Source organism: Notolepis coatsorum (genome assembly GCF_963971535.1).
Source record: "Notolepis coatsorum genome assembly, chromosome: 12".
NCBI lineage: Eukaryota > Metazoa > Chordata > Actinopteri > Aulopiformes > Paralepididae > Notolepis > Notolepis coatsorum.
Genome location: NC_140176.1, coordinates 29321287 through 29339191, shown reverse-complemented (window position 1 = coordinate 29339191; position 17905 = coordinate 29321287). Strand labels below are relative to the sequence as shown.

The following is a 17905-nucleotide window of genomic DNA, read 5'->3' as shown; positions in this document are numbered from 1 at the left end:
GAAGGGACCATTGGTGAATCCCAAAATCAGCCCCGAAAATGTCTTAAGTGGTGCTAGGACAAAAATGGGTCTGATCTTGTCTTAAGTCCGTTGGTGAATGAGGTCCAATGTCCTCTGATGACAGGGCAAATTCAAACTCTCAATAATGTCAAACTAAATGAAAGTGTGCAAAAGTTTAGGGATATGAGAGATTATGTGCAAAATAAATAAGCATTGTTTTTGGTGAAGTGCCCTTTTTAAAGAAAATCAATCTGCAAAGCCGTGGATGAAGGTATAAATTATCATTTATTGCTCATGCAGTGTTACAACTGCTGTCAAAACACAAAGCATATTACCAGCAACATTAGAACTGCCTTTAAGGTAACGTTGAAATACACTGCAATACTCAAACCAACGCTAGCTTCTCGGCAACATTCTAATGACTTTACACTATAATACATAACATGGTAAATGAACACCCCAGTGCATTTACAAGATTGGAGGATGAATGAGACACTAGATACTCCAGATCCCTCTCCACAGTTAGCCTCATGTAGCCAGACCTCTCTTCACACCATGTTAGCACTGTGCGTAGCCAGACCGCTCTCCACACTCTGTTAGCGCTGTGCCAGCACTGGATAGGTCTGGCTGAAACTCAAACACTTGTTTGTATTTCTTTCAACCAATCACAATCATCCTGGGGGAAGTCTGACTACTTCGAACATAGACAATTTTTTTTTGGTATCCAGAGGAGTTTGACGGGCCTGAAGGTTGTGTACGGTGTGTTCTTCCAGCTTCAGATTGACCGCTCTGTACAATCTTCCTCTAGATCTAACAACTGTCTTGTTGATCAAAGGAGGGCCGGACTCATTGCAGCTTCGTTGAAACCAGAGAGATAAATTGCGAGTGGAAAACGGCAGAGTTATGAGGTAGGAAATGTATTCAGCTTTTAGACAGAAGAGAAAACCTGTATTTGGGTGAAAATGTAAATATAAACAGAAGTGAGCCGTTTACAAGAAAACACCATTGGATACCGTTTAAGTAGACCAAATGTACAGACACCATTATGTAGACCGGATGTAGGGACACCATTATGCCCAGAGTACAAGGTTGTAGGAAATCTACCATGTTCATCACTGTGGGCAGAGGACCAGCAAGTCAGTATATATGGGTATGCAGTCTTGGGATTCCTACTGTGTATATATGGGTATGCACAGCCTTGGGATTCCTACTGTGTATATATGGGTATGCAGTCTTGGGATTCCTACTGTGTATAATATATCTACACAACGCAGTATAGTTGATCAGTTGAAAGCGCCCAATTCAGAGAACAGCTCATCACAGTAAACATGTTAAGAACATGTTAGTAAGCCAGGTTCACACAGTATGGGTGTTGAACACACATTAGATTAAACTAGAGACTTTTCTGATGGGGTCTGCAAGTAGCCTCCACTACATTCACTTTGGCCTGGAAATGAAGATATTTAATTTAGTTTACTCTGATTAAATGTAATTGTTTTCAGCAGCGATTCTGAATTAAAACACATCCCTTGATCTAAGGGCATCTATGACACTTATTTCTTTTGGCTTTCTGTATTTTTTCTCCCATCCAAATTTAGTCGTTATGCCAATTCCCTTCCTGGTCGTTGTGCGCATTGCCCCACTGTCGGTCTGGGGAGGGTGTAGATAGACCATCACATGCCTCCTCCGATACATGTGGAGTCGCCAGCCGCTTCTTTTCACCCGACATCGAGGAGTTTCACTGGGGGAACTTAACGCATGCAGAGGTTCACGCTATCTCTCCCAGATCCCCTCCCCGATGAACAGGCGCCCCGATCGACCAGTAGGAGTCGCAGTTTACAACGACCAAGCCGAAGGTACCGCTGACAGCTGGATTATATCCCAGAGTCTATGACACTGATCCTAAGACACTATTTAGTGGTAACATTATTAGACTATCAATACACCTGTACGGTGGCAGTTAGACCTTTAACCCTCCACGTCAAGTATGTTTGAGCTCCTGCTGTAGAGCAAAGGGACGTGATTGGAGACAAATGCCTTGGTTTCTAGTGTCTTTGTGGTTCCTGCAATTCCAACCCACTTCCTCCAGAAAGAGATGTCCAAAGGTCTTGTTCGCAGCAAACAATTTCACACCATCACCTATATATTTTTTTGGGGGGGGGGGGGGGAACCTCAGGAGTGGGTTTAGCTGTTATCAGACTTCCCTCAGTCTCGACTCAAGAAGTGAAAACTACACATCACAATTTACCAAATGTAAAATAATAAAGCTTGCGAAAGCATCCTTGTTGAGATGCAGCAGTCAGAGTCCCAAGTCTTCCTGGCCCCTCAGATCTGAGAGGATGTCATGGATCCAAGTAAAAACATCAGACCTTTCCAGTCCTTTCATAGATCAGGGATGTAAAGGAGGATTATTTCAGAGGATTACTATTGAGGCAAAGGGCACAGCATTAAAGGAAAGGCCATCCATAGTTCACATGAATAAAAGAGTTCTTCTGTGCAGGGTTTGGTATTAAAACAATACCTAACCAATATATTCCAGTTCTTCACTTTTCAATTTAAAGACATTGAAACTCATTGAGAAAACTAAAAAATATTGGATTCTTAAAGAGAAGACTCAAGTTTTCTTCAGGTTTATGGTTAATCAACTAAGCACAATCTTGATTTAGAAAAGCTTAACAGCACATATAAAGATTAAACGGCTAATCATTTAATTTAATGAGTAGTGAAACGTGTAACCCAATTGTAATGGGAAAAAAGATCACTGTACAACTGGTATCCAATTTGGAATCCGAACCCAGTATTTGTGTCAAAATACATATTTTCCTACAGCAATAACAGCAGTGTAGCTATCGGTTGTAGAAGTGCGAGGACGCCCAGGCCAGACCCCACTATCGGTTGTAGAACTGCGAGGACACCCAGGCCAGACCCCACTATCGGTTGTAGAACTGCGAGGACGCCCAGGCCAAACTCCACTATCGATTTTAGAACTGCAAGGACGCCCAGGCCAAACTCCACCATCGGTTGTAGAACTGCGAGGACGCCCAGGCCAAACTCCACTATCGGTTGTAGAACTGCGAGGACGCCCAGGCCAGACCCCACTATCGGTTGTAGAACTGCGAGGACGGCCAGGCCAAACTCCACTATCGGTTGTAGAACTGCGAGGACGCCCAGGCCAAACTCCACTATCGGTTGTAGAACTGCGAGGACACCTAGGCCAAACTCCACTATCGGTTGTAGAACTGCGAGGACACCCAGGCCAGACCCCACTTGAGGTTGGTCAACATGAACTTGAGGGCCTTGGTCCACTGCTCCTCTGAGTTGAACTGAGTCTTGATGGAATACGAGCCTCTATTCCCTCCGGTGTCCTCGATCTTCCCCTTCTCCACATCCATCCTGGACCACAGGGGGAGACAAGAAGGAGGGGTTCAGACAGAACTACAGAACAACAAGACGTGAAGGAAGGAGTCTTACTGAACAAAACAAACATAATGACCAGTGGTTCTTAGGGTTTCAACCTTGTTTTAAAGGGGACCTTGTGAAAATGTCCCTTTCCTGTGTGTTGCATTGTTTCTACAGAATGAGGGGTTGTCCCAACACTGAGAACATGTTAAATATCGCTGCTGGCGGGACAAAACCTCATAACTCCATTTTTTTTTATTTATATAAATCAACTCCGTAGATCATCCTCCATATGTGTGTGTGGGTTTTACAAAGTTTAAACAATGGGAAAGCATTAAACCGATCATCTGTCTAAACCTCCTAACTCTATTCACCCTCAAATCTGTGTTCGTTTTTTTCATCTGCTGAAAAGTTGGGTTTTTGGAGTTATGAGGTTTTGTCCCGCCAGCAGCGATATGTACATTGGACTTACGAGAAAGTTAAACACATTTCTTCGTAACTCCACTTAAGAGAATCTCGTCGATTCTACAGACATCCTCGGAAAATCCTGTCTGAAAATAAATAAAAGCACTACACAAACACTGCAAATGACAGTGAATAAACAAGAACTAAACTCAATCGCACGGATATATAGCTATTGCTAATGAGCTATAGTGGAATAGAATGGAAATTGATCTACATTCTGCTCTCAGCACATCCCATTCCTTTCATGTAGGCTATATATTTCATATACCGTCTTGTTCTCTATTGTTGGTTTTATTTATTATTTAGATTGCCTAGTGTGTGTGCACATTGTAAGAGCGAGTGGAAAAACATTCCACTGCTCATCTTAATGTTCATGAGTTGAACTCACAAATGACAACCGCTGTAATCGCTGTAGTTAGTAAGACGTTGTATATGTGTGTGAAGAGATCTTGATGAAATGCTTGTGTACAAGATTGTCCTTGTAAATCTTCAACCTAAAGTTGAACCTGAAATATGTTTGACAACCTTTTTAACTGTAAGATTGCTCTGCTATTGCTGGAACTCAAGTCATATTTGATCTGCAACGTCTAGTCTGAAAGTTAGATCTGAATTCGACAGTACTAGATGGTGCACAAGCGGCTCGCTCATTACAGGCACAGAAACAGCCTGTTGAGAACAGGCCTGAAACAGAGGTACAGAGGCTGCTAGAATGAGAACAGACTGACACAGAGGTACAGAGGATGATAGAATGAGAACAGGACTAAAACAGAGGTATAAAATATAAAAAAAAAAAAAAAAAAAAACTAACCCTAACTAACCGTACTGTCATGCACTTGTCCTAATAAACTAACCTACACTGTAGCACTCAACACTTTGATGAACATTGTTGCTCAGCTGATAGAGTTGTGCCCTTCCTGATGGCTTGTCGTACAGAACTTGTAAGTCGCTTTGGATAAAAGCGTCAGCTAAATGACTAAATGTAAATGTATAGAGGCTGCTAGAATGAGAACAGAGTTAAACAGAGGTACAGAGGCTGCTAGAATGAGAACAGGACTAAAACAGAGGTATAGAGGCTGCTAGAATGAGAACATGACTGAAACAGAGGTATAGAGGCTGCTAGAATGAGAACAGGACTGAAACAGAGGTACATAGGCTGCTAGAATGAGAACAGGACTGAAACAGAGGTACAGAGGCTGCTAGAATGAGAACAGGACTGAAACAGAGGTTTAGATGAGTTTATCTCTTGACTCCTGACCTGTACGGCAGAAGGAAGCCTGTGTCTCCTTTCTCCACCTCCTCTTTGAACTGCTGCACACAGTCCAGGAAGGCCATCATGGCGTGGTCAAACTTATTGTCCCAGAAGAAACGCAGACCCCCCGAGCAGTAGAGAGGAAGCTCCTGCAGAAGAACCACACACTGTTAGTATGGACTGAACCAGAGACACAACAATGTTAATATGGACTGAACCAGAGACACAACACTGTTAATATGGACTGAACCAGAGACCCAACACTGTTAATATGGACTGAACCAGAGACACAACACTGTTAATATGGACTGAACCAGAGACACAACACTGTTAGTATGGACTGAACCAGAGACAACACTGTTAATATGGACTGAACCAGAGACACAACACTGTTAATATGGACTGAACCAGAGACACAACACTGTTAATATGGACTGAACCAGAGACACAACACTGTTAATATGGACTGAACCAGAGACACAACACTGTTAATATGGACTGAACCAGAGACACAACACTGTTAATATGGACTGAACCAGAGACACAACACTGTTAATATGGACTGAACCAGAGACACAACACTGTTAATATGGACTGAACCAGAGACACAACACTGTTAATATGGACTGAACCAGAGACACAACACTGTTAATATGGACTGAACCAGAGACACAACACTGTTAATATGGACTGAACCAGAGACACAACACTGTTAATATGGACTGAACCAGAGACACAACACTGTTAATATGGACTGAACCAAAGACACAACACTGTTAATATGGACTGAACCAACAACACTTAACACTTTCTCTGCCAGAGACGCCTAAACTCGTCATTCCCCGCCATGCTAATTCTGCCAATGACGCCGTAACACGTCATTGAAATCAATATTTAAAAAATCTGTGATCGCAATCATATTTCTCCCCCGGAGACTTGAGATCTACTGTTGATCCCCTCTCAACTCTCCAACGGTTCAAGAGCGCCATCTGGTGGCCGATCGGCGGATCGCCCAAACCGGAAACGGAAGCTGGTGCTCAGTCCAATTCGGTCCGATCACTCGCTAATAGTCCCGAGACTCGAGCTAGACACAATGGATAGCAATCCGTTACCAATAACTCGATAAACAACATGATTTGGACGTATATACTATTATACAACCTGGAGATGGATCGCATATTTCTATATCCCATAATAGGAATATTTTTGCTCCACGCTCATCGCCCAACGGCCCGAGGAGACTGGGGTAAGATTCAGCGTTTTTTTTTTAGTGTTCGATACTAACTGCTCTAATGATCATATCACCCACACTAGATGAATCATCTAACGTTGGCCACGGAATTATAAACGACCCCCCCCCCCCCCCATCCGGTCAACATCAGATGATAAGTAGTAACTTCTAGAAGCACGTCCATTTGAATTTTTTTTATCTCGCGCAGATCGCTATCAAACTGTATTTGATCATCAATATAATGCATTTAGGGCTATAAATCACGTTCTGGAGAAAGCTGCAGAAAACGATAAAAACATATTTATACTTTAGACCGTATTTTAGTATGAATATGTGAATGAAAAAGTATAACGTTCCTACGTGCTGAACGATAGATAATTGACGTTGAATGGGCCATAGTAATGTCAATTTAGCAATACAATTTTAAAAGTTATAGCCCTGCAAAGAAGGGGAACTTCTCCATAGACAAATAGAGCTGGCAGAGAAGGGGTATAATGATGTACATAAGCCTGGCGAAGAAAGTGTTAATATGACTGAACTCATGCTTATTGTTGAATGAAAAGTTAGTTGATTTTATTAACTTCCAAATAGATTTTTTCATAGAAACTAACAAACATCCGGACATAAGCCACTGTAACTTCTGGGAAGCGATGAAAGCATACTTGCGGGGCCAGATAATAGCTTTTAATGCTGGTCTGACACGCCTCAATGAACTGACTTCCCTATTAAAAGAGATTGACCATAAACACTCAGCCTCACCATCCACTGACCTCTACAAGGAGAGAATTACTCTGCAGACAGAATTTGACAGCCTGTCCACTGTGGCAGTGGAGGAGCTTCATCTTAAATCTCGCCAGGAGTTTTATGAACATGGGGAACGAGCCAGCAAATTGCTATGTCACCAGCTAAGACAGTCTGCAGAGGCCGGACTTATTGCAGAGATTGACACTTCAGATGGAATAGCTACCGATCAAAAAATCATTAATAACCAATTTAACACTTTGGCTGCCATGGGTTAAATTCATTATCAACCGTAGGTTGCCGGCTCTATTTGTCTATAGAGAAAGTCCCCTTCTTTGCAGGGCTATAACTTTTTAAATTCTATTGCTACATTGCCATTATTAGGGCCCATTCAAAGTCCTATATGTATTGTTCATTGTGTAGCAACGTTAAACTTTTTCATTCACATATTCATAGTAAAGTATGGTCTAATGTATAAGTATGTTTTCATCTCTTTCTGCAGCTTTCTCTAGAACGTGATCTATAGCCCCAAATACATTATATTGATGATGCAATACAGTTTTATGGCAATCAGCACGATATAAAAAATTCCAACTAGACGTACTTCTAGAAGTTACTACACGTCATCTGATGTTGACCGGATGGGCTAGGGGGCGTTTATAATTCCGTGGGCAGCGTTATACCAATCATCTAATGTGGGTCAAATGTTGATAATAGCAGTTAGTATCAAAGACGGTAACTTTACACGCTAAAACTCACCCCAGTCTCTGCGCGCCGTTGGGCGATCATCGTAGAGTAGACATTTTTATCATTATGGGATGTAGATTTACCCGGTCCATCTCCAGCTTGTATAATGGTATATACGTCCAAATCATGTTGTTTATCGAGTTATTGGCAATCGATCGCTATGTAGTGTGACGAGCCAGAGTCCCGGGACATGTACCGAGTGCCCGGAAGTAATACGGCCGTCCAGCACAACCTCTACGGCACTTCCTGTTAAGCGATTGCGCCGATCGGCCACCAGATGGCGCTCCTGAACCGCCAGAGAGCTCAGTGGGTCCTCCTGGTGGATCTCAGGCCAGCGGAGGGGACATATGAATCCGATCCCAGATTTTTGAAATATTGATATTAAAGACGCTGTAAAGCGTCTTCGGCAACTTGAGCATGGCCGGGAATGACGTGTTTAAGCGTTTCCCGGCACCCAAAGTGTTAAGGAGTTCTGTGAGAACCATTACACCTCTGAGAAGAGGGAGGATATACAGATGGTGCAGTTTCTTAATGATCTTGATTTGCAGACCTTAAGTGACCAGGATAGGTCGGATCTTGACCGCAATATCTCTGTGGCTGAAATTGATAGAGCTATCAGGAAGATGAAGGGTGGCAAAGCCCCAGGGCCGGACGGCTTCCCAATAGAGTTTTTTAAAACATTCTCTCTCAAACTAATTCCTATTTTAAAAGATGTATATGCAGAGGCATTGGAACGGGAGTCACTCCCACCCACAATGACTCAGGCCACAATTTCAGTCCTTCTTAAAAAAGGAAAAGACCCTCTGAAGTGTGAATCGTATATGCCAATCAGTTTGCTGTGCTGCGATTATAAGATTTTAACCAAAGTTTTAGCCAGTAGACTGGAGTCAGTTATTCATACAGTGGTACACCCGGATCAAACACTTTATTCTGGAGTGTCAAGCTTTTTGGCAACATACGTAGGCTGTTCAATATCATATACTCTCCTGAAGCCCCGCCCACGGCAGAGGTTCTGTTATCTCTCGATGCTCAGAAAGCGTTTGATCGCATCAAATATGAATATCTTTTCACAACTTTAGAGGTTTGGGTTCGGGCCCACTTTCCGCGCTTGGATTAGGGTCTTGTATGTTTCACCACAGGCCTCGGTCCAAACCAATAAGACTATTTTTTATTTTATTTTTTGATTATCTTTCTTTTTCCTCCTTTTTTCCGATTTTTCTCCCATCCCACTGTTAGTTGTTATGCCAATTCCCAACCCCCTTCCTGGTTGTTGCACACTTTCCCCTACTGTTGGTCCGAGAGGCCGGAGACTGTCACATGCTTTCCTCCGACGCATGTGCAGCCAGCCGGCAGCCAGCCTGGCCGCGCAGATTCTCACTGGGAGAGTGTAACGTGTGGGAGGCCGCACTACCTCTCTCCAGATCCTACCCTCGCTGAGCAGGCGCCCCGACCGAACTGTAGGGGTCGCTGTCCACAACGCCCAGGACCCACCCGCCAGCTTTCCCCACCCCCTAATACTGCCAATTGTATTAGTGTGAACAGCCAGCCAAGCTGGTGACAACGCCGGGAGCTGGATTTAAACACGCGAACCCAGCGTCTCCAGCGTTGGTGACGAACGCAATCTCCGCTACGCCACCTGACCGCCGACTTTTTTTTTTATCAACTTTTTTCTCCCATTTTCTATTTTTCTCCCATCCCAATTTTCGTATCGTCCAATTCTGCCCTCCCCTGTCTCGAACGCTGTTAGGCCATGCCTCCCACAAGCCGGCTGCAATGTGGACGAAGCCTTACATCACGTGTCCCCTCCGGTACTCGAGGAAGCAGCCGTCACATCTTTTCACCTGCACAGCACGATCTCTCAGCGGCGGGGGTCTGCGTGGGAGGGACACGCCGCCCCCGTCGCTTCCTGATTCTGCTGCGCAGGCGCACCAACCAACCTGTAGGAGTCGCTGTCCACAACGTCCGATCCCCACCCATCAGCTTTCCCACCCCTAACACTGTCAATTGTGTTAGTATGAACGACCAGCCAAGCTGATAGCAATGCGGAGAGCTGGGCTCTAACACAGCGTCTCCTGCATTGGTGGCGAGCGCCTTGCCCACTACACCACCTAGTCGCCCCAATAAGACTATTTCCAAATACTTTCAGAAAGGGAGGGGCACTAGACAGGGTTGCGGATTGAGTCAATTATTGTTCGATCTCGCCATTGAACCATTGGCGGTCGCTCTGAGGAGCGATGCGGGCCTCGCAGGTATTGATAGGGGCGGCCAAACACATACACTATCACTTTATGCAGATGACCTGATCCTATACCTGTCAGATCCCCATGTTTCCATCCCGAAGGCACTGGACATTATCTAAAATTTTGGCACGTTCTCAGGATACAAAATGAACCTCTCTAAGAGCTTGTTGTTTCCAGTTAACGATTTAGCTCGAAGGATGTCGTTTGGGGCATACCCACTGAAGATAATTTCGGATTCTTTCACATACCTGGGAGTGACTGTGACACGCAAGTATAGTGACTTATTTAAGCTAAACCTTAAACCAGCCCTGGATAAGGCTAAACAAGATCTTGCTCGCTGGTCAACACTTCCCCTATCACTAGCTGGCAGGATTAACTCAATCAAGATGACAATTATGCCCAGGTTCCTATTTTTGTTTCAAACAGTGCTCGTTTTTATCCCCAAATCCTTTTTCAAAGAATTAGACAAATTTATCTCAACCTTTATCTGGAATAAGACCACCCCGCGTATTAGAAGGGCATTCTTGGAAAGACCGAAAGAGGATGGAGGATTAGCACTCCCAAATTTTTTGCAATTCTATTGGGCGGCAAACATCCATAAATTGACATATTGGATGGCTGCATCACATGGGGGAGGTGGAATGGTGTGGGTTGACATGGAACAACACTCCGCTCACCCGGTATCACTATCCTCATTAGTGTGTGCTCCACTGCCACTCAGTAAAAAGCGCCTCACAAATAACCCCAAGGTGATTGGCTCACTCCGTATATGGGCATAGTTTAGGACTCAATTCAAATATAAACAAGCCTCACCCTGTCTCCCAATTGCATCTAATGCACTTTTTACGCCCTCACTCATGGATGCAGCATTCAAAACATGGGCTGAAAAGGGGCTAAAGAAGGTGAAGGACCTGTTTAAAGAAGGGCTGTTTATGTCCTTTGAACAGTTGGTAGGCGGGTATGATATTCCCCGCTCAAATTTTTTCAGATATTTACAGGTGCGGGGTTTTGTAAAGAAATATTTTGCTTCTTTTCCTGTACTTCAACCGGATAGGTGGCTTGATAAGTGGCTGGAGGGAGACCCAAAACAAAAAGAGGATAGTGAGTTCACTATACACAGTGATATCCAAGAGATGGCATCCCCATCACTGGACCGTATCAGGGAGTCATGGGGTAAGGATATGAGACTTGAAATCCCTGACGATTCTTGGCAATTGGCAATTAAAAGAATACATTCATCATCCGTCTGCATCAGACATGGATTACTACAATTCAAGGTATTCCATAGACCAGGGGTTCCCAAACTTTTCAGGCCGGGGCCCAGAAAATAAGGCGTCAGAGAGCCGCGGCCCAATGCACATCGTCTGGCTTTTTTTTTTTTTTTTTTCTCAGGCGACCGATTTTTTAAGCCAAATATCACTTCAATCCTATTAAGTTAGTTCAAGTTAGTTATTCATTGTTCGTTGAAATAAGTAGATTTTTCGTTTTTGTTTATTTATTAAGTTAATATAAAACCATATAGTCACATTTTAGAATACAATAGAATAGAATTTTAGAATACAACTAGAAACACTGTCCTGGCCTGCTTCTAAGTTCAGTGGCCTGACAAAAATTAAAATAAAAAAATAAAAAATAAAAAAATAATTTTTATTTTTTTTTATTTATTTTTTTAAATCATCTCGCGGCCCATCCGTGGCTGCTCGCGGCCCACCTTTGGGTCGCGACCCCGACTTTGGGAACCACTGCCATAGACTACACCTCTCTAAGAGCAGACTTGCCGAGATCTACCCGGATGTCGATGTAGATCCCGATTCTGGCCTTCTGTTTTTGAAACCTTCTCCTTCATCTGTGACAGGGAGATCAGCCCTAACCATTTGGTTGCAGTCTTTGGAGTGCTCCCTGGCGAAATTAGGGCATCTGTCGCTCAATCAGATGCTGTGGCCTTCTCCTCTTTGTTGGCTAGACACCTTATCTTGCTTAATTGGAAGTCAGCCATTCCTCCATCACATCGACACTGGGTCGAAGATGTGATGGCACACCTAAAACTTGAGACTTAAATACTCCACCAGGGGCTCTACCCAGAAATATTTCCAAGTTTGGCAGCCATTTTTAGACTATTTTAATCTAGAATTCCCGGCTGAGGATGCTTAGGCATAAGACAGTGATCTATTAGATAGGCAATTTCTGTATGGCAAGTGACAACCTGTATAAGAACGATGCAATTTTCTTTTATTATTTTTTCTCTTTTTGTCTACTTTATTTTAGGTATTGTGTGGTTATATGTAGTCATGTATTGTATGTATGTTTGTATGTATGTATGTATATAATGTTGTTGAACCTTAAAAAAAAATGATAAAAACAATTTAAATAATACACAGTACATTACAGACACACGCTCCGATCGCAGCGAAGGAATTATCGGATCAACGCAAGATTGATAGCATATAGCCCTTACCTTGTCTAGGATGTACTGCAAAAAGAATATTCCAATTATCTGATCGCCATTCCAAGTATTGATGTCAGTCGTGTTGCCAAGATAATCCACCAAAACACATGAACCGGCGGTGCTCGAGTCTCCCCAATCCATGTGTTATAAACGTTACTCATGCCCGAGAAGGAAAACTCAGACCGGACTTCTTAGATCGACACAGCCCAAGCCAGAGGGTTTCCAAGGAGGTGCAATACTGACTGCAATGCGTTAGGCGGCGGTATTGGACGTTTGCAATCTCAGACCCATTCCCAATGATAACATCAGACTGGATGGATGGATTATGAATGGAAATATCAAATAAAAGAAATAACGATGAAAACCAGACTTTTCTCGGGTCTGGTGTTAACACATTGGTTTATTTATTGCTTGAGTGCCAGCGCTTTAGTCAATGAGAGCACATTTGCGAACGCATGAACTATATCTTAAATTATGGCTACCGTAAATCCTCTAATAGTGGAGGGTACTCGAATAAAGGACGGGCCTCTTATATAAGCCGGGGGTTTGATACATGGCGACAAAGGGGGCTTTCTCACTAACCATTCGGGGTCGAATCACAGCACGATCGCATCAACACAAGGTGTGATCGTCCTACTGAGAACGCTCCCCCCGTCACCGGGGACGCTGATTTGCTCCAAACCTGGACCGCTGGAATAGGTGGTTTGGGGTACGCGCCAGTGGAAGCGGGGGGCGTGGTGCATGCTTGCTTGAATTTGGCAGATAAAAAACATACAGCAACAACTGGACAATACCCACAAAAACGATATTTATGGGCAATTTGGAGAGTTCAGACCTCAACCAAACAAGCATGTTGAGCCTCACGGCTCAGTGGAAGAAAACATGAAGCCATGTTACAAGCACGAGACTTCCTGGCTCGCATTAGGCCTGGCAATTCTTTTGCCATTGCTATGTCTATTATACATTGGTTTCTTGTTCGAATGCATTTATTTCTATAGACCAGTGGTGCCCAACCAGTTGGCCGTGATCGACCGGTAGATCAATGACATGCAATATAATTGACGCGAGCGATGGGCTAATGTTAGCTGCTAACTAGTAATAAATAGGTGTTAGCTTAGCGTTAACCCTGGAAAACGCTCAAAGCGGACTCCACGACACCAGTTCCATTCGTGAGAAAAGGAGGTGGGTTATATTGACAAGGCTTGATAACAGAGGTTCAAATATAACTTCATATTTATTGGTTATTTGTTTCTTTATATCAGCATCCAGTTTCCACCACAGTGTGTTAAACTCTTCCTGTGTTGACGTTAGAGCGTGACATCATCGCCTACGGGAGCTTACACGCTCAAAACGCAAACCGTAAACAAAACCCGGAGCGCACCAAGACTGCACTATGTACGCAAACTAGAGAGGGGAGAAGGAGGGGGAAGTTCGCAACCCAAGGACAGAGCGAGGACGGAGCGGAGCTGATTCGACCCCGAATGGCAGTGAGAAAGCCCCCAAATACAGGCCGGCTTCCAATACAAGGTCGCAAAAAAAAGTTTTTATTTTTCGTGCCGTGATATAGAATGAGATAAACTCTTGCTAATGCAAATTAAGTGCTGCCTCCCGCTACACTGACTACATTAACCTTTCCCTCTCGTTGGTGTTAGCTTTAGCGTTAGCTAACGTTGTCATATCTAGATCTGTGGTGTCGGCTGGATGACATTGGCTTCGTTTGCAAACGTTAACGTTCGCTATCTATATGGCGTTGGCAGGTGGGGCTGGCGTTGTCCAGTTGGCATTACAGATCATGATGGCTATGATAGCGTTAGCTAAAGCTATTGCATGTTACTGTATCAATGCAACTCGATTCTACTGAGGTAGTCGAGAAGGTACCACACGCTAAATCGCCCCCGGACCCCGCAATCTATAGACCGTGCCAACTTCAGTGTGTGAATTACGTTAATCCACCACAGTTTCACCCTGACAAAGCAAATACTCATGTGATCTGTATATGTTTATGTCTAAATAAAATCAATCACAATTGGCCAGTTTGTAAAATTAAGGCCTGCCTCTTATATAAGCCTCTCTCTAATAAAGGCATGGTGCTCTTTGCAGCTGAGGTAAATACAAGACCCGTCCTATATTTGAGGATTTACGGTATGTGTCTAATACACCCGTCGCTTATCAATGACTTGCTTGCAGTCAACATGTACGAAACGGATTGTTTTTTCATCAGTACATTTCCGTTTGATACCGTTTTGAATAAGAGTATAGTTTTGAAGATTTCTAGTGATTCCAGAAAAATCCGCGAAAATAGCTCTTTACTGGAATACACAAAACACGTTGTCATTTTTCGGCCTATTTATGAATCGTTTTCAGATAAACGCTAGATTATCGATAGTATATGTGTACTTATGCACGCTAGAGAAGCGGGCTGAAAAATCGATTACCTATGCCGTGCCTGGCACTAACGTTACGCACACACTGTACACACACAGGAGAAAAAACTCTGATTAACCCAATACTGGTCAAATAAAGTCCTTACCTCAGATCAGATGTTCTGCAAAAAGATTAATCCAATTCCTGATCGCCATTCCAAATATCGATCGCGTTTATTGATCCAACATTATACCTCGAAACACATAACGCTTCTTCCAGTTCCCTCAGTAGATGCAATAGTCTCAGGTTACATGCCTCAGAAGTTAAATGTGGAGCCCGGAGTTTTTTTCCCTGATGCATTCCCATCGACTCCATTCCAATGGGTGCAATACCATCCGGGAGACGACGATAGGGGGCGGTATTTACCCTTTTCGAGCTCAGAGCCAGTCCCAATGATAACGTGAGGCTGGATGGATGAAAAATGAATGGAATATCGCTAATAAAAGAAATAACGATTAAATAACGAGATTTCTCGTCATTGGCACTCAACGCATGGCGGCCAACAATGAGATTTCTCGTCGTTGGCACCCAATGTGTTAATATGGACTGAACCAGAGACACTGTTAACACTTTCAGAGCCCAAGCTTAATCTTGATTTACCGCTTGAATGCCCACCATCCACTTCAATGTTAGCGTTAATAACGCCTAATCTATGTTTTAAATTATGGCTATGTGTCTAAATCGATTCTCTGATTTTCTCAAAGCGATCGCCCACACACACACATAGGGCGAACGCTGAGATCTCAGCAAATACAACTCTGATTATCCCCAGACTTGTAAAATAGATTCCTTACCTCAGATCAGATGTTCTCCAAAAAGATCATTCCAATTCCTGATCGCCATTCCAAAAACCGATCGCTTTTATTGATCCAACGCTACATACTGTACATATGTATTCCACGCTGTTCTGAGGCTCCACAATGAATCCGATCGGCTCGGGTTACATGCCTGAGAAGTAAAATGTGGATTCCGGATTTTTCTTTTCTCATCCATTTTCATTGACTCCATTCCAAAAGGGTGCATTACCATCTGGGAGACGATAGGGGGCGGTTTTTCACATCTGAGCTCCTACAGGGGCTGCATACGAACGGGAGACTTTTATTAGCGATTTCCATTCATTTTTCATCAATCTAGCCTCACGTTACCATTGGGCCTAAAAGAAAAAATGGGTTTGTTTCCGGTTGCCGACCGACCCTGCCGATTTAGGTGCGACCCAATTTATTTAATGAGTTTAAAAATATAAAGTTTCATAAAAATCTTAGTCAAACCTTTAGTATTATGGATATTAAACATGCTGGCAGAGTACATGCATCCATGTTGTTGTGAACATTTTTATTAAATAAAGAAATTCCCTATCAATAGTCGCCGTGGGAAAGAATAAAATAAAAAATAAAATAAAATAAATTCTCTACCTACCCATGGCCTTAACTGACTTAACAATATTTTCTTTTATGCCCTGGGACTGGCTTTGAGCTCGAACAGGGAAAATACCGCCCCTATCGTCTCCCGGATGGTAATGCACCCATTGGATTGGACTGAATGAAAATGCATGGGGAAAAGAAAATCCGGAATCCACATTTTACTTCATGTAACCCGAGCCGATTGCAGTCATTTTGGTCCCTCAGAACAGCGTGGAATATGTGTTTCGAGCACCCAGCGTTGGATCAATAAACGCGATCGATATTTGGAATGGCGATCAGGAATTGGAATGATCTTTTGAGAACATCTGATCTGAGGTAAGGAATCTATTTTACCAGTCTTGGGGTAATCAGAGTTGTTTTCACATATATATCAACGTGTCCCCTATATGTGTATGTGTGTGTGTGCTGATCAGGATATACAAATAGATAATAAATGTTTCAGCCCGCTTCAGCGTGCATAAGTAGTACACATATACTATCGATAATCTAGTGTTTATTTTGAAAACGATTCATAAATAGGCCGAAAAATTACAACGTTTTTTGTGTATTCCACTAAAGGGCGATTCCTGCGGAATCTCTTTTTTCTGCAAATTTCCAAAAATGAGCGTTTTTCAAAATGGTATAAAACGGAAATGTACAGATGAAAAAACAATTCGTTTGGTACATGTTGACTGCAAGCAAGTCATTGATAAGCGACGGGCGTATTAGACACATAGCCATAATTTAAGATATAGTTTATGCATTCGCAAATGTGCTCGTCCTCTCATTGATTAGAGTGGTGGCACTTAAGCGCTAAATCGTGTGCTAGATAGATAGGTACTTTATTGATCCCCTTGGGGAAATTCCAGTGACATACACATACAGCTCATCGTCTCATTAACAACATCATATCACAATTAGGGATGTCCCGATCCGATCACATGATCGGGGCCGATCGCGTGATTTTCCGAAGATCGGGATCGGCAAAATTAAAAATAAATTTTTTATTTTTAATCCCAATTTCTCACATTACATTCACCCTGAATGTTGACGTTATCCAGGTGAAAAGTTTACTTCATTCAAGCGAGGCATTGCAATCCTTGACATAAATCATTTGATGTATAATTAAATCAAAGGAAATGCATTTGGGTCTGAGAGTGTGGCTGGTCTGCCGTTCTGCAGCTGGATACTATTGGTTTGTTTTGGCAAAATTCTTCTGCTCTGTGTGACAATAAATAAATGAATGATGATATGCAATTTAAAACCAAAACTAAGGCCTCAGTATGAGTTTAAGACGTGAACATGGTCATGTTTGTTGAATAAAAAAAAAAAAAAAAAAAAAAAAAATTATACTTATTTTTTTATCGGATCGGGAAAGATCGGTATCGGTAGATACTCAAAATCACATGATCGGGATCGGGAGCAAAAAAACGTGATCGGGACATCCCTAATCACAATCATTACATTTTTACAGCACAACATAAATTCAAACAGGCATGTACATTTGTTGACCCATGTCGACTACAGAATGCCTGAGACACCATATGCGACCGTCGGCTGCAG

The 17905-nt window shown here is 42.9% G+C and overlaps 1 protein-coding gene across 1 annotated transcript in view; it reads right to left on the bottom strand.

Moving 5' to 3' along the window:
- Window positions 1–272: 272 nt before the first annotated feature.
- Window positions 273–17905, bottom strand: part of LOC311238415 (beclin-1-like) — a 36464-nt gene continuing 18831 nt past the window's right edge. The window contains exons 11-12 of the mRNA XM_084326472.1: window positions 5120–5262; window positions 273–3393 (exon numbers count right to left, since the gene is read on the bottom strand). Of these exons, the coding sequence (XP_084182598.1) occupies window positions 3225–3393; window positions 5120–5262 (312 nt within the window). The 3' untranslated portion in view covers window positions 273–3224. The remainder of the gene's footprint in view (window positions 3394–5119; window positions 5263–17905) is intronic.